The following is a 17,863-nucleotide window of genomic DNA, read 5'->3' on the forward strand; positions in this document are numbered from 1 at the left end:
TGTATAGAACCAGAAAAGACCCTGAATCGCCAGGGGAATGTTGAAAAATAAAACCAAAGCTGGTGGCATCACAATTCTGGACTTGAAGCTCTATTACAAAGCTGTAATCACTAAGAGAGTATGGTACTAGGAAAAAAAAAACCAGACATATAGATCAATGGAACAGAACAGAGTACCCAGAAATGGACCCTGAACTTTATGGCCAACTATTCTTCGACAAAGGAGGAAAGAATATTTAATGGAAAAGAGACAGTCTCTTCAACAAATGTTGGGAAAATTGGACAGCCACATGCAGAAGAATGAACCTGGACCACCTTCTTACACCATACACAAAAATAAACTCAAAATGGATGAAAGTCCTACATGTGAGACAGAAATCCATCAAAATCCTAGAGAAGAACACAGGCAAGAACCTCTTTGACTTCAGCTGCAACAATGACTTGCTAGACACATCTCCAAAAGCAAAGAAACAAAAGCAAAAATGAACTATTGGGACTTCATCAAGATAAAAAGCTTTCGCACAGCAAAGGAAATAGTCAACAAAACTAAAAGGCAACCTAAAGGCAGCCTACGGAATGGAAGAAAATATCTGCAAATGTCTTATCAGACAAAGGGCTACTATCCAAAATCTATAAAGAACTTATCAAATTCAAAACTCAAAAAACCAAAGAATCCAGTCAAGAAATGGGCAGAAGACATGAACAGACATTTCTCCAAAGAAGACACACAGATGGCCAACAGACACATGGAAAAAATGCTCAACATCACTTGGCATCAGGGAAATACAAATCAAAACCACAATGAGATACCACCTCACACTGGTCAGAATGGCTAAAATTAAACTTAGGAAGCAACAGATGTTGGTGAGGATGTGGAGAAAGGGGAACCCTCTTACACTGTTAGGAATGCAAGCTGGTGCAGCCACCCTGGAAAACAGTATGGAGGTTCCTCAAAAAGCTAAAAAAGAGTCACCCTACAACCCAGCAATTGCACGACTAGGTATTTACCCAAAGGATACAAATATAGTGATTTGAAGGTGCACCTGCACCCCAATGTTTATAGCAGCAATGTCCAACAATAGCCAAACTACAGAAAAACCCCAGATGTCCATCGACAGATGAACGGATAAAGAAGATGTGATGTATATATACAATGGAAAACTACTACTCAGCCATCAAAAAGAATGAAATCTTGCCATTTGCAATGACGTGGTTGGAACTAGATGGTATTATGCTAAGCAAAATAAGTCAGTCAGAGAAAGACAAATACCAAAGATTTCACTCATCTGTGGAATTTAAGAAACAAAACAGATGAACACAGGGGAAGACAAGGAAAATAAAATAAGATGAAAACAGAGAGGGAGGCAAACCATAAGAGACTCTTAACTATAGGAAACAAACTGAGGGTTGCTGGAGGGGAGGTGGGTGGGGGGTAATTGCATGATGGGCATTAAGGAGGGCACTTGAGGGGCGCCTGGGTGGCTCAGTCGTTAAGCATCTGCCTTTGGCTCAGGGGGTGATCCCAGTGTTCTGGGATCAAGCCCCACATCAGGTTCCTCCACTAGGAGCCTGCTTTTTCCTCTCCCACTCCCCCTGCTTGTGTTCCCTCTCTCGCTGGCTGTCTCTGTCAAATGAACAAATAAAATCTTTAAAAAAAAAAAAAAGGAGGGCACTTGAAGTAATGAGCACTGGGTGTTGTATGCAACTGATGAATCACTAAACTGTACCCCTGAAACCAATAATACGGTGTATGTTAATTAAATTGAATTTAAATAAAAAATTAAAATAAATTTATACTTTATAAAAAACAACAACAACAACAAAAAACAGTAGAAGTTGTGGCAAAAAGCAGTTGGGAAGAAACTGTTAGATTCATCGAAGGTATAGGCTACATTACTGGCTGGCTAGATTCCTAGAGAGAAAAAGTGAAAGAGACACTTGGGAAAAGCACTCTTGGGAACAGAAAAAAACTTCAAAAATTAACCTAAGGAGTTTCTCCTTCGGAGGAACCAGAACACATCTGTGAAGCAATTTATAGCACAGGGCATCACTGAAAGTAATGGAATAATCAGCTGGCAATTAATGGAGTTTAACTACTGGTGTAGTCAGAGAAGGAGTCACAAAAGATTACATTCATATGAGATGTCTAGAATGGGCAAATCTATAGAGACAGGAAGTAGATGAGTGATCGCTTAGCGATGGGGAGAGAACAGGGTTCAAAGGAATGCTATAGCTAAGGGTAAGGGGTTTATCAAGTGATTAAAAGGTTCCAGAATTGACTGTGGTCTTAGTTCCATATATCTGAGTATACTAAAAATTACTGAATTGTACACTTTAAATGGCTGAATTGCAGGGTATGTGAATTACATCTCAATAGAGGTGTTATTTAAAAATCAGCACAATATAAAACAGCTTAAATGTGTCTAGAACACACACAGGTTTCTCAGAACTACCTCCTCCCCCTTTTTTCTTTTTTTTTTTTTTTTAAGATTTTATTTATTTATTTGACAGAGATAGAGACAGCCAGCGAGAGAAGGAACACAAGCAGGGGGAGTGGGAGAGGAGAAGCATAGCGGAGGAGCCTGATGTGGGGCTCGATCCCATAATGCCGGGATCACGCCCTGAGCCGAAGGCAGACGCTCAACCACTGTGCCACCCAGGCGCCCCCCCCCCTTTTTTTCTCTTAAATCTCAGTCTTCTCAGTCAATTCCCACTTTTGGTGAATGAGCCCCCTGAGGACCATGACGATACTTCCTAATGGCTCCAGAATGAGGATACTGCCAGGCTAAGCAAGAACTGCCTAGAGAACTTGTTAATAATGTATATTTCAAGCTTTATGCCAGAGATACTCAGTCACCGGCTTTACAATTGGGCCCAGAAACTTGTATTTTAAAAAGCAACCCAAATATTTTGAATGTTCATACAGGTTTGGTGGTATGGCATATAACACACTCCAGAACATTCTTTCTTGATTCAACTGAGCTGACTCCCTTTCCTGCCTCTGAATTCCCCACCTCAGACACAAAGAACTAACTTTTCAGAAGTTAAATCCACCTTTTATATACATTTTCTAATATTTTAATTAAGCAACAACTATATTGTGTATATAACAGGCCTCCATGTACATTAAAGACTTCTTACAAATACAAATACTGGAGAGAAAGCTTATTTTTAAAGTTACTTTTCCTTTGATAGAAGACTTTTTCTGGCTGCTAGGTTTTTTCAAAAATTAGTATTAATTTCTGATAAGAATATTTTTAGTTTTTCATGCATTATAAAGCAATTTCACAAATTTTAAAACTTTTAAAAATTAAAAAAAACTAAGCAGAAAGAAATTCATGTCAGGACACATCACAAAACTAAGATAACAAAAACAGGAGATAAACATCACACAATAATAATGTGAAAACATTTTATCAATTTATTTACGTTAAAGCAAAGTTAAATTCTATTTAGAAGACATTCTACTGGCTTATGATTTGTTTTCCCACTATTTCTTCTGAGAAAACCTGCTGGATGAAGGCTTTAAGAGAGGCTTGCTAAAAATTGGTTAAAATCTTTGGAGGCTATGAAAATATCTTCTCTTGAAGTGTTATAAATAGGACAGACTGTTACAGTTTTGAAATTGGTGGTTGCAAACCAGGCCTTTAAAAGGGAACAGTCTTAATGACCTTTAAAGCATCATTATGTATTTATGACATTATGATCATTCACTGGTAGCTGTCAACTTAGAAAGTCCATTTAAATGCAAATGGTTCTTTCAATGAGGAAACAATTTTTTTTTTAAAAAAGATTTTATTTATTTATTCGACAGAGATAGAGACAGCCAGTGAGAGAGGGAACACAAGCAGGGGGAATGGGAGAGGAAGAAGCAGGCCCACAGCAGAAGAGCCTGATGTGGGGCTCGATCCCATAACGCCGGGATCACGCCCTGAGCCGAAGGCAGACGCTTAACCGCTGTGCCACCCAGGCGCCCCTATGAGGAAACAATTTTAATGTTAGGGAAAACAAGTACACCTAAATAAACTTTTTTACTCTGCATCTCCTCTGCCAAAAGCTTATAATGGTTACATACAATGATAACAGCTCACTGGAAGCAGGATTATGTAACTAAAATATGCTTTCAAGGAATAAATAGGAAGGAAGGCAATGCCCAATGAAGAACTCAATCACATTCTGACTAAAGCCACACTTATGGAAATGATGGGGAATGCTCTATTGCAAAATTGTCTTTTTATATTGTATATTGACAGAAGAAAAACCTGTAGGAGAAGAAGCCAGTTTAGCTATACTGGTTTCGTAAATGTAAACAAAGGCATTATTTCTAAAGGATCAATGAATAAACAAGTTATTCATGCTAGTTAACAATATCTTCTTGTCAGGTGAACAAAACAGTAGATAAATCTGTATTTTTATAGCACTGAACTCGGTTTCAAGATCAGTGTATACTCTTACACGAAGTACTACTTCTCTACATTCAACAACGAATACAACGAATACAACGTAACTACTAGAAAACTCCCCAACTTCCAAAGTTGTAAACCAATAAATCTGCCCCTGACCTAAGTCAGGTATATATTTATTTGATTTCTGGTACAAAGGTAGTAAACCACAGTTGTATTTTAAATATAGCACTTTCACTCTGGAATAATGGGTCATTTTTATCTCCTATAAATTGGACATAAAATGATTTATTTTTTAATTATGTCCAAAATTTAAACTGTAAGAATAACCTGCTTATACCCAAGACAACGCAATACTCCAAAAGTCAACCAAATGAACTTTGAACAAATCTGGCTTTCTCAATAGTTTGCAGGGACATAAAGAAGCAGTGAAAATTCTAATAATACTACATTTGTTTTGTCTACTAAACCTTCAAAAATTGAACAAATTCCTGGCAGCGTGGAGGAACAACGAATACGCAAATGGTAATAGCAGTGAATTTACAATAAATTTAATACTGTACTGACAGCTAAAATGCATACCTCATGTTAGAAAGTGGCTGGAAAGCTCTCTGCTATCACACATTATAAGGTATTTTGTGTTGTTTTGACTATGCAAAGGAATTTAAAGAAATTAAAAACAGAGCTATAGCATATAAAAAGGACATCATAATCTACAGAGGAGTAAGGCTGGCCATTCCTTATATAAGCAGATAGGGGAAAAAACTAGACAGGTAAATAATTAGTAATTGAAGGGAACTGTTCTATTATGTATATCGACTTGACAATAAGCCCATTAACTGTAGTACAAAACAAGAATACTTTTTCAACCCAAAGTGTTCTCTTTAGGATTCTCTCTGTGGTTTCCAATGCTAGGGAAATAATTAGTATCCATTTTTTTTAGAATAGGTAATATTTTCAGATCTTTACAGAGTACACATCTTTCATATTCATTATAACGAAGCAAATAAAAAAACCTAGCTTTTTTAACTGTGAAGGGCCAAAAAATAAAAAGTTTTAACAAGGAATTATTAAGCAAAAAATTTTCTTATCATTTAAGGCATATTTGCCTCCATCTATAATTTCCTATTCAAATAATATCTTGATAAATATAGCTAACCTGGCCAGTTATCAACATCTGCTATCTGCTCTGTTAGCAAACTAGATGTATGACCCAGAGAGATGGCCAGAATGACCTGGATACCCATTGCTTCAAAACATAAGACAACAGGCTTAATGTGTTTAATTTGAAATTTGAAATTTTGAAATGTTTACTCAAACATTCTTTTTTTTAAGATTTTATTTATTTATTTGACAGAGATAGAGACAGCCAGCGAGAGAGGGAACACAAGCAGGGGGAATGGGAGAGGAAGAAGCAGGCTCATACGGGGGAGCCTGGTGTGGGGCTCGATCCCATAACGCTGGGATCACGCCCTGAGCCAAAGGCAGACGCTTAACCGCTGTGCCACCCAGGCACCCCTACTCAAACATTTTAAAATCAAAGAATAAAATAGCATATAAATTACATATTCTTCTACATATTTGCATATAGTCATGACATATTCAGGTGTGACTTAAAGACATGGTTGGAGTGTAAGAGTAAATTGTATTAAGATGTCACCATAAATAAGAAAAAGGCACATTTCAATTGATACAAATATATCCTGATAATCTATAATGTGAGAGGTAGTATGTGATAAATTAATAAAATCTTACAAGTCTTACTCACCAAAATTTCAGTGCCAAAGGACAATGCTGACTGTCCTTAATTTGGATTGAGATACGTTTCATTGGATGATTTCTTGGAAAATGTTACCAAGTGAAATATAAATTCCTTTTATTATGGTCTATAATAACTCAGATAATGATGGCTAAGGGAACTTAACCATTTTGTGACTCAAATGGCTTTGCAGAACAACTGAAGTTATGTCTATAGGAATACAGATTAAAGAGGATAACCTCCGCAAACCAATACAGCAGGCCCACGTGCTTGTTGAACTGGCCTAATATTTGATTAAAATGATGAATCACTTAATATGGCCAAAAGACAATCAAAGCAGACTGTCTATAATTCTGACACTTAAACCATTTATCTTTTTTATTTTTTACTTCCATTTTTTAGGAAGTAACAGAATTAGGATATACAAAAATAAGAAAATTAGCAAAATATTCCAATGGCTTCCATCATACACAAAATAAAATACAAAGACATCTACCCCTATGTAATCTAGCCCCAGGCTGCTTTCCACCATCACCTTTCACCACCCTACCTCACCATCACGCACTTCAGACTAGCAGCCTTCTTGCCGGCACCTTCAGGGCAATGGTGGCTCTCTGCCTGGAATGCCCTTCCCTTGGTTATCTTCATCCAGATCTCTGTTCAAATATTACTGCTCCAGGAAAAACTTCATGACCACTGTATTTAATGAAGCACTGTCTGTCTGTCATTGCTCTCTACCCCACTTTTTAATAGTACATATTCCTTAACATTATATTTTCATTTTGTCCATTTCACCCCACTAGAATGGCTAAAGACTTGCTTTGTTCACAGATGAATCCCCAGTGCCAAAACAGTGCCTGGCATACATGCAGGTGCTCAGTAAGTATCTGGCAAATTGATAAAAAAATGAAAATACATTTAATCCACAAATTTTGGTTGTGCATTATGAATCAGACACTCTAAGCTCTAGATACGCATGTGATCTACCTTAGTCTCTCCTCTTAAGAAACTAAGCAGGAGGTAAAAACACAAATACAAAACAACATGTTATACTTGGATAATATACAAAGAATAATATATAGAATTATTAGGAGGAAGAGAAGTGTTGGCCAGCACAATGGGCTAAAACCAGTCCATTGTCTTTAGTAAGTAGATCACTGATGACCTTAACCAAATGTATCCTGAGCAGTAGAATACACCCAACAAGCAAGGTAAGGAAAAGATTTGATTTACCAAATAGCATTTTCATTCAAAAAAAGTAAAAGATTACTATTAAAGAATTTACAACTTCACTTCAAGTGCTATTAATCTTTTCATATAAATATATATAAGCTTTAGTATCTTTTAAGTTATACAGCCATTAAGAGTAAATCAGCATACAGCTAAATTAAAATAGGCATAAAACATTCCTTACCTGAATCTCTACAATCATTCTTTCAATCTCATCTTGTTGGGTGTCTATTATCTAAAACACAGGAAATATAATAGTGTGAATCAAAATTTTTTCCATTGCTTTTTGAAAGTACTAATATTTCAAGAAAACAAAAACACAGGAAATAATGAATTTATCTTTTAAAAATCAGGGTTTTTTGTTTTTTGTTTTTTTACAAAAGTATTCATACCAAGTACCCTTTAAATAGACATATGATTTGGATCTCATACATAAAACTGTAAAAGTCTTCCTCTGGTTCTTGATAAAACTCTATGCAATTTATAAAAATAACTTTGAAACAGACATTGAATAATTTAGGAAGGAAAAGATATCCTTTTGTGTTGCTAAGAAGTAATATAATTTCCTTAGTTTGGCTTATATGAAAATTTAAATTATTTAAATTTAAATTGTTACTTTCTTTCCAAATAAAAAGTTCAAACTAAGCTATTATTAGCAAAAATATAAAATAGCTATAACTTATATATCTGTACACACATATCCAACATAATATAGATTTCACATTTATTATCAAAGACATGAACTGACCTTACTAGCATTCTCATTTTGTTTTCTCAGGTTATCATTTTCATTCTGAAGCTGTTTTGCATCTAACATGGGAAGGCGAATTCCATCCTCAAGGCATCTTTCTACTTTTTGTTGCAAGCTGTGTATTTTAGGAAGAAAATTAGATAAAGAAAATCCACTCTCTGCTGATTTTGGTAGATGACTTCAACATAAATGAAGTCCCTTCTTAGGGTCGACCGTATTTTTTAATCAAGCAATAATCAAGACCTACAGCCTATACATGAATACACTTGAGTTCCTATATTTCATACAAGTAAGAAATACAATGGCACCTGATCATCTTTTTAGAAATGGCAGATTTGAGATCAGAATCAAAAATTGCTTAGTGTGTGACATCCTTAGGCCTTAAGGAAGTTCCCCATGACCCTAATACAAGCTCTGCAATCTAAATCCTGTTGTTTCCTTCTCCCCCAAATGCAGAGTTCCTTGATTAAGATGATTGTGTTGGGGAATCTAAGAATAAGGACACATGTCTTTTACCTTCATTCTGAGCTCAGCAGAAGTTTGTTTATAAGGATAGTTGTTGCTAAAACCAGCAGAATTACATTTCTCCTTCATTAGTAAGAGCAGCAATCTATTTAATACTTGACCTAACAGTTTCTCATGCTATTCATGGCACAGAGTTGCAATGCAGAAGAGGAAACAACAAAAGGAAGCCCTTCTGGTACATTAAGAATAAAAGACTAAAAGGTGTTTGTCTTGAGAAAGAAAGAATAGTCATGTTTTGGTTAAAAGAACTACACCATTAACAATACACCAAAATCAAAACAGAAAGACATCTAGGAATAGTTCTACTCCAGCTTATATTCAAGAGCTGCAGAATACTAAAACAGACTTCTTGTTATTCTCATTATTTTTCTTCTTTCAAGTATTATGGCTTTCCTGTGCTTTCTCTCTCTTCCAAAAAGAAGAAGAAGAAGAAGTTAAAAAAAAATGCCATATCTAGATTCTGGATAAAGAACTAACAGGGGCACCTGGGTGGCACAGCGGTTAAGCGTCTGCCTTTGGCTCAGGGCGTGATCCCGGCATTGTGGGATCGAGCCCCACATCAGGCTCCTCTGCTATGAGCCTGCTTCTTCCTCTCCCACTCCCCCTGCTTGTGTTCCCTCTCTCGCTGGCTGTCTCTATCTCTGTCGAATAAATAAATAAAATCTTTAAAAAAAAAAAAACAAAAAAAACTAACAGTCTTATGTGGTACAATAAGGGCTTCCAATATGTTAATAAATTATGGCACCAGAGAAGTTTTTGATGCATTATGAATACAGCGTACGGCTTTGTAATATGTTTTTACTTATCATAAAAGTATTTGCTTTTTCAGTCTAAAAATGAAAATACATTATTTCTATTTTAGAATAAGTTTTTTTCCCCTCAATTCAGTGTCAAGACACTACTTTTATGTATTTGTAACATTCCAAGAGAAATAAATTATATTTAAACTATTAAGGTCTTAAAAAAAAATGAACCAGCTATGAGAAGGGAACAATGTACTCTGTCATGAAATAATATCAAACAAGCCTTCTTTCACATACACATTCTCATTTTTGTTACGAAGCATGCTTGCTTAGAAGAGTAACAAATCTCTTGAAGAGTGAAGGTATCCAGTATTGCATTACTAGGGTCCCCATCCACTTATTTTACTTCCATTTTCATTTCTAATGGAAAACTTTAATCTGATTTTTATTTTTTTAAATTTTTTTCTAAATCTTTTTTTTTTTTAGAGATTTTATTTATTTATGTGACAGAGAGACAGCCAGCGAGAGAGGGAGCACAGCAGAGGAGTGGGAGAGAAAGAAGCAGGCTCCCAGAGGAGGAGCCCGATGTGGGGCTCGATCCCGGAACGCTGGGGTCACGCCCTGAGCCGAAGGCAGACGTTTAACGACTGCGCTACCCAGGCGCCCCAATCTGATTTTTAAATACCAAAAGTCCTTATATATTCATAAAGCAATTAACTTAGAAATATTATATAGGCACAGACAAATGTAATGATATAATTTACAGTCACATATACATCTGAAGTTCTTCTGGAACTAAGGAATACTTTATCAGATAGCTGAAGAAACTGAAATAACACCCCAACCTCCACAGTCAAGTGACACCAGAGCCATACAAGTACTGAAAAATTACAGAAGACCTTCTTTGGTCCTTTACATCTATTTGAAATCAAGAGAAATTTTCTGGGATGCTATCATTTCAGAGAGAATTGAGATAAAGAAATGGAACATGGATTCTGAAATGCACTGTCCTAAGTCTTTCTAATCAACAGTACTAGGCTCAATGTCCTTTAAAAACCTAAATAAAAGAGAAGGCATAATATATTAAATATGTAAAGGCGCACAACAGAGCAAAACAAACATTAAAATTATTTTCAAGGTGTTTCCCAATTCTATTCATAAAATGGCACAGCTTGAGTTTGTGATTAAAATGCCCCATAAAACAGAACAGATACATTACCTCTTCTCATTTCATCTAAGATGAAAGAAAAAGAATATATTGGTTGAGTAAGTGGAGGTGAGGAAATGGTTTTGAGACTACACAATAAAATATAAGATGTGGAGTTATGGAAAGGAAAATTAAAGACAAGAAAGCAGAAAATAAGGCAAAAATAAAAGTAAAGTTAAAAGTATAAGAATTTTTGCAGCTGAGATTAGAAACCCTGAAGACTAAATTGTCCCAGAATCAGAGGTTTTCTGTACTGAAATCTAAGGAAAAAAGTACAGCATATATAAGACTTTCAAAGCAGTAAAGCAATATTAACATGGAATTATCAGATGGATTTTGATTAGAGTTATGCACAATTGATAAAAGCATGAAGAGTATATTTCTTAAATTTAGTTTTGTTGCTTTATTGTCTCATTTTTCCGGATAGTTTTATCTATTAATAGTTGATCATCTATTAAGGTTTAAGTTTTATAAAACAGAGAGTACATGTAGATATATATATATAGATATATATCTATATATCTATATATCTATATATATACACACACACATAACAGTTCTCTAGGTTTTTCAGGAATCCAGTATTAGCTTTCCAGCTTAAATACATTAGCTAAATATACTAACAAGTGATACTCTTGTCATTCTAACTGTATTAATTACAAAGAAGGGAGTACCATGAGACGGTATGTGAGTAAATTTGGAAGGTACTTGGCAAAATGGCCATACCTGTTGCTCTGCAGTAAGGTAAAATGGGAGCCAATTACTTCACTTTAATCTATCACATCAAGGAGTTCAGTTTGAGTATTTGCTCCTCTTTGTTATCTAGAATTTGTACTTATTTTTTGGCAAAGCCATCAGACTATGTTAATACTTTCAGTTTTCAATTAGTGGGTTGTTTTTTTTGGTGGGTGGGGTATGGTAGATTTTAACTATTTTCATCTAAAACCTTTGGTAAGATATCAAGATATTGCATTAAGATCTGAAATCACAGCCGAGACAACCTGTTTCAATGACATAATACTTAACGGTTCTTAAGAGTACATCTTTAAGATAACAATATAGTAATAATTATAAATTAATGCATTTTAAGTGACATGCTTTATGAGAAATATGAATAACAAAAGTAAGCATAAAAAATTACTAAAGGTTTTCTTACCTCTGAACTGTAGTTACCAACTCCTTTTCTTTCTTTTTCTGGCATATTAGCTGTGCCTCCTTTTCTTGACACTGTTTTTTGATCTCTTCAAGCTTTTTTTCCATATCTAGGAGAGTCTCTTGCAAATTCTTATTTTTTTCTTCTAGAACCTGAAGCTAAGGAGAAAATTCATAACATATAGAATATTAAATGTGGTTCTACTAGAAACTGTTACAGTGTTCTCAATTATTAATAGGCTTGTCCTTAAAATCACAGCATACTTTAGTGTACTTAAAAATACTTTATTTCCTCCTTTGTGTGTAATGGGAGAATGAGATTACAGAAAAGAATGGGGTCAGAAATTTCTAGAAGATCGGGGTACCTCAGTGGTGCAGTAGGTTAAGCAACTGACTCTTGGTTTCAGTTCAGGTCATAATCTCAGGGTCCTGGGTTCAAGCCCCACCTCAGGCTCTCCAGTCAGTGTGGAGTTTGCTTAAGATTCTCTTCTCCCTCTGCCCCCCACCCATGCTCGCTCTCTCACTCTCTAAAATAAATAAAATCTTTAAAAAAAAAAATTTCTAAAAGACAGAGAAAGAAAGGTAAATGATCTCAATTTGGGGGTATTTTTTAATTTTATTTTTAATTGTGGTAAAATATACATAACATAAAATTTACCATCTTTACCACATTTAAATGTACAGTTCCACAGTGTGTAAGTACATTCACACTGTTGTTCAACTAATCACCAGAACTCTTTTCATCTTGCAAAACAAACTCTATGTTCATTAACAACTCCCCTTCCAGCTCTGCTGTCAGCCTCCAGCAATCACATTTTGACTTTCTGTCTCTATGAATCTGACTACCCTAGGTACTTTGTGCGGTATTTATCTTTTTGTGTTTGGCTTATTTCACTTAGCACAATGTATTAGGTTTAACCATGTTGCAAAATTTCATTCTTTTTTACATCTGAATTATATGTATATGTGACATTTTATCCATTCACCCATCACTGGAAACTTAGGTTGCCTCCACCTTTTGGCTACTGCGAATAAAGTTATTATGAACATTTGTCATGTACAAACATCCATTTGAGACTTTGCTTTCAATACTTTTGGGTACATACCCAGAAGGCAAACTGATGTAATTTTTTAAGGAAACATATGGTTTTCCATAGTGGTTGTACCACTTTACATTCCCATTAACAGTACACAAGGGTTCTAATTTCTCCACATTATCACCAATGCTTTCTGTTTTTTTGATATTAGCCAACCTAATGGGTCTAAAGTGATATGAACACGTTTTTTAAATCTATATTCTTCTCTGTGCCTGTTCATACAAACTCCTGTGGTACGTCTTTAGTTCCTTTCTGACATTATCCTCTCTTAGTCTTATAATTTATAAATTAATATAGACAGAGAATCCATTCTAGGTCTAGAGTCTGTACAATAATGACACTCCATGGATTAAACCAATGATTCTCAACTGAGAGTGATTTCTTCCCCCAGGACATACTTGGAAATGTTTATAGACATTTTTGATTTTGGACAGGAGGAGGGTAGGGGCAGTGCTATTGGCATCTAGTAGGTAGAGGCCAGAAATGCTGTTAAGCATCCTTTAATGCGCAGGACAGAATCCCAGAACAAAAAATTATCCACCCTTGAATGTCAACAGTGCTGAGGTTGTGAATTTCATGATGAGAAAAACTGAGAAAAGACTGAAGAATAGGTTTAATAGATTTATAAATAAGATTTCAAGAAGATAGGCTTCACCAGAGTTGGTAGAAAGACTCTGGTGAGATACTGTTAAGAAAGAAAAATGGTCAGAAGAGGTCAGAGGAGTGGAGACCACAGACAATGTGTAAGAATTTATGGAAAGGTTAAGAAGAAGGAAGAAAACAAATCAAGGACCTGGAAAGATAGTAAAAAAAATAAAGTCTTGTTGAGCCTTGGTGGATCACAGAGAACACTGAGTAAAGTCAGAACTGTGATGCACCCGCGTGCATATGGATTGGGGCTGTCAGACTGGTTTAGAAACTACCTTTTAGAGTAGAATGTTAAGTAAAAAGTTAACACACAGGTTTCTTAGGAAGGTAATCATATATTAATTAATAAGAAAGACAAACACCTGCTTAAACAGTTTCTAATTAAATTTTAAATTATAAAAATTGTGAAATTTCCAAAGGGTCAACTTAAGAAAGTAGTAGATTTCCATGTTATTTAAAGATGAGCATTTTAGTTCATGTTACCTGCAGACTCTGACTCTGCACATCATCTAGAGTGGGAAGATCAGCCAGATATTTTTCCAAGGTCTCGATTCTTCTCTGCTTTTCTTTGTTTTGTTCGGATTCCTTCTGGCATTTCTTTTTCAGGCTACTGATATATCTATCTCTGGTTTTAAGCTAAAGAAAAAGAGGATGAATCTTCAGGGGCTTTGTGAAATTAAAATAATAATAATATAACCAACAGTTCTCGTTTATAGTTAAGGCTACCACCAACTCACATAAGATTCACCTTAACTCATCAATTCTAAGATTCACATTTTTACAAATTTTCGTATCACTGAAGTCAAGAGTTTTCAAATTTGTCTGTCTGCTTCTACAACTGATGGCATCCTATAAACTGCAGTGGGCCAATGAGCAGTAAGATAAGAGTTTTTGTTTCCAGCACATGCGCAAACTTGGTCAAAGCTATTCCTATCTCTGTCATTTCAACAGTGTGTACATGTTGCTGAGTTTAAATGCTGTTTAAATTACCTTAAAAATGTTACATTATAATTTGGTGTTGAAAACAGTTAACTGAGTATCCAGAAAGACAAAGAAACAGAGCCACAAGGTATAATTTTAAAATCAGTGAAGCAAATATTCATCTCTGGAAAAAGGACTCCAATTCCTTATTTCTTACAAAGCTATATCCAAATGTTTTATGTGACTTAAGAAAGGAAGATACCTACAAGTAATTGAAGCTGTTTTGTTACTGACTTGCTAAGAAATTGCTTATCAGGTACTCCAGAAACGCAATTAAAGCCGGGAGAACTTACCAAAATTACCAGATACTTGGGAAGAAATAAGGGCGCTGGTGAGACCAATCCATACCTCAAGCCAAGACTACTGTTAAGGTATTATTTCATAATTGAACATGCAACATATTTTCTTTCTCAAAATTACATATAATAAAAGTGTGCTGTACCACTGATGTCATTCTGGGACTGATAGGTTAACTGAACACCTACTATAGAACACATACAGTACATGATTTTAGTAAATCCCAATTTGTGTAGGCTGAACCTCAGATCTACTAATTTTTTTTCACCTTTCCACTTGAAAAATACTATCTTTAAATTTCATATCACATATTCAAAGTTCTTTAATATTTCAGCTCAATTACAAATAACGTGTGTATACTAATAGTTACCCAAAAAGTAAACTCCAGACTCACTCACCTTAACTTACCAAGTCTTCCAAAATTTTGAAACTTACAGGGATCTAAAATATTTTTACAGCCTTTTCCCACATACACCAGGGAAATAAGTGCCAGTAATTAGCAGTACAGTGGTTTACTCTCCAAAATTTTATTAAAGCTAACACTTTGCACAATCTAATTTCTTTCATGCTTTATCTAATTTCTTTCAAGTCCAATGTATAACAACTTTTATTAAAAGAACTTCAATTAGAAAAACAAATCACATCTCCTTTTATCTATTCATTCCATCAATAACATTAGGCTCCATTTATTACCTTGGGTAAGGAGCAACGCTGGTAAAACTGACAAATCCTATTATTTATTGGGGATTTCTCAGGATTAAAGGTCAGTGTGCTGGTGTGACAATTTGTGATCTAACAGAAGAACTCACAGACTGTTGACCCTGATAATGACCTGAAAGACCACATAATACAATTCCATTCCCCCACTTCTCTCTTTTTTCATTGAAGTATAATTAACATACACTGTTATTTTAGTTTCAGGTGTACAATATAATAATTCAACCATTGTCTACATTACTCAGTGCTCACCAAAATAAGTGTACTCTTGATCCCCTTTATCTATTTTACCACCCCCCCCATAGCCTCCCTGGTAACCACCAGTTTGTTCTCTGTGTCTCAGAGTCTGTTTTTTGGTTTCTCTCTTTTTTATTTTGTTCATTTGTTTTGTTTCTTAAATTCCACGTATGAGTGAAATCATATGGTATTTGTCTTTCTGACTTATTTCACTTAGCATTATATTCCCCTTGTCCATCCGTGTTATTGTAAACAGCAAGATCTCATTCTTTTTTACAGCTGAGTAATATTCAGTGGTGTTTATACACCACATCTTCTTTATCAGTAAACACCTGGGCTGCTTCCATATATTGGCTATTATAAATAATGTTGCAATAAACACAGGAGGGCATATCCCTTTCTGAATTAGTGTTTTCATTTTCTTTGGGTAAATACCCAGTAGTGGAATTACTGAATTATATGGTAATTCTATTTTTAATTTTTTAAGGAGCCTTCATACTGTTTTCCACAGTGGCTGCACCAATTTGCATTCCCACCAACAGTGCACAAGGGTTCCTTTTTCTCCTCACCATCACTTGTTGTTTCTTACATTTTTGATTTTAACTATTCTGATAGGCATAAGGTGGTATCTCATTGTGGTTTTGATTTGAATTTCACCGAGGATTAGTGATATTTAGCATCTTTTCATATGTCTGTTGCAAATTATACACCTAATAAGGAGTTAATACCCAAAATATACAAGGAACTTAAACAACTCAACACCAAAAAACATATAATATAACAAACAAAGCAGAGGATGTGAACAGACATTTCTGAAAAAAACATGTAACTCCTTTTTTGAATATGAGGTCCAGAGATCTTTAGTAACTTAACCACAAGTCACTGAGACAGAGGTGGGATTTAGATATAAATCAACTGACTGAAAAGCCAATGTTCTTTCAATTCTTCCACACTACACATAACCAGATTTCCATAAATTCTCTAGCAACCAGCTGTGCCTGGATCCCAATTTTTTAAAAATTTTTTATTATGTCATGTTAGTCACCATACAGTACATCCTTAGTTTTTGATGTAGTGTTCCATGATTCATTGTTTGCGTATAACACCCAGTGCTCCATGCAATACGTGCCCTCCTTAATACCCTTCACCGGCCTATCACAATCCCCCACCCCCCTCCCCTCTAAAGCCCTCAGTTTGTTTCCCAGAGTCCACAGTCTCTTGTGGTTCATTCCCCCCATTGACAAAGTCTGCTTCTGCCTTACCGAATGACCCTGTAAGTTATAGAAATAACTAACCAGATTATTTTTACTAAAGGCTCCCTAATTTAGTTTTAATTTTTTAAGTGTCTTAAGTGTGACACAGTGATGTCCTCAAAAAGCAGCCAATGGAATAGGTTAGTCATAATGTCTTCTACTATGAAAAGATGTCCTGGTTTTCTTCTTTTTCTTTGGCTGGTCAACTGTCTTTTTTGTTGTCAGGTCAAGCTTGCTGCCTTTGATCACAAACCTCTGCCAACACTCTCCTAGTGGATACTATTCACACTATTTGTTAACTACAAGTTGATCACACATAATCAATGGATCTTGGGGGTTTTTCAGCCTTCTTCGCTGATTGTGGTTTGCTTTTTTTTTTTAACTTTCAAGTTTTAATGTTGATTACTAAACTCAACTCCAGTAATTACCTCCAGGTAAATGAGGTATCACTAATAAATCTTCCCTATTCTATTTATAAAAGGTTAGGTTTTTCCTTTCAAGGAGATATTATTTATTACTGAGATTATTCCTAGAAGGTAATAGGAGGGCTCTGTTTTCAGAAAAGGTTTATAAATGAATATATTTTTCTTCATTTTAAATACAGTTATTAGAACAAAATAGATTACTGAGGAAATGTTTTCCTCCAAGTTTTTTTTTTAATAAATTATTATTATTAGAAGCAAAGCATCGGCTGTAGAGTTAAATTGTCTTGAATTTTACTCCTTGCTTTGCAACGGTTTCTACCTACATGCAACTGGATAAATCACTCAACTTTTCTCCAAGCTTCATTTAGCTCATTTTTTAAAATGGAGGTATAGTATTTACACCTTAGGGTTTTTGTGAAGATTAGTTAATATTAAATGA

The 17,863-nt window shown here is 35.1% G+C and overlaps 1 protein-coding gene across 1 annotated transcript in view; it reads right to left on the reverse strand.

The window, feature by feature from the left end:
- The window catches only part of CEP85L (centrosomal protein 85 like), a 160,267-nt gene that overhangs the window by 20,270 nt on the left and 122,134 nt on the right, over window positions 1-17,863 (reverse strand). The window contains 4 exon segments of the mRNA XM_034669044.1: window positions 7,576-7,626; window positions 8,140-8,257; window positions 11,774-11,928; window positions 13,998-14,150. Coding sequence (XP_034524935.1) covers window positions 7,576-7,626; window positions 8,140-8,257; window positions 11,774-11,928; window positions 13,998-14,150 — 477 coding nt within the window.

The sequence above is a fragment of the Ailuropoda melanoleuca genome, chromosome 10 (genome assembly GCF_002007445.2).
Source record: "Ailuropoda melanoleuca isolate Jingjing chromosome 10, ASM200744v2, whole genome shotgun sequence".
Lineage (NCBI taxonomy): Eukaryota > Metazoa > Chordata > Mammalia > Carnivora > Ursidae > Ailuropoda > Ailuropoda melanoleuca.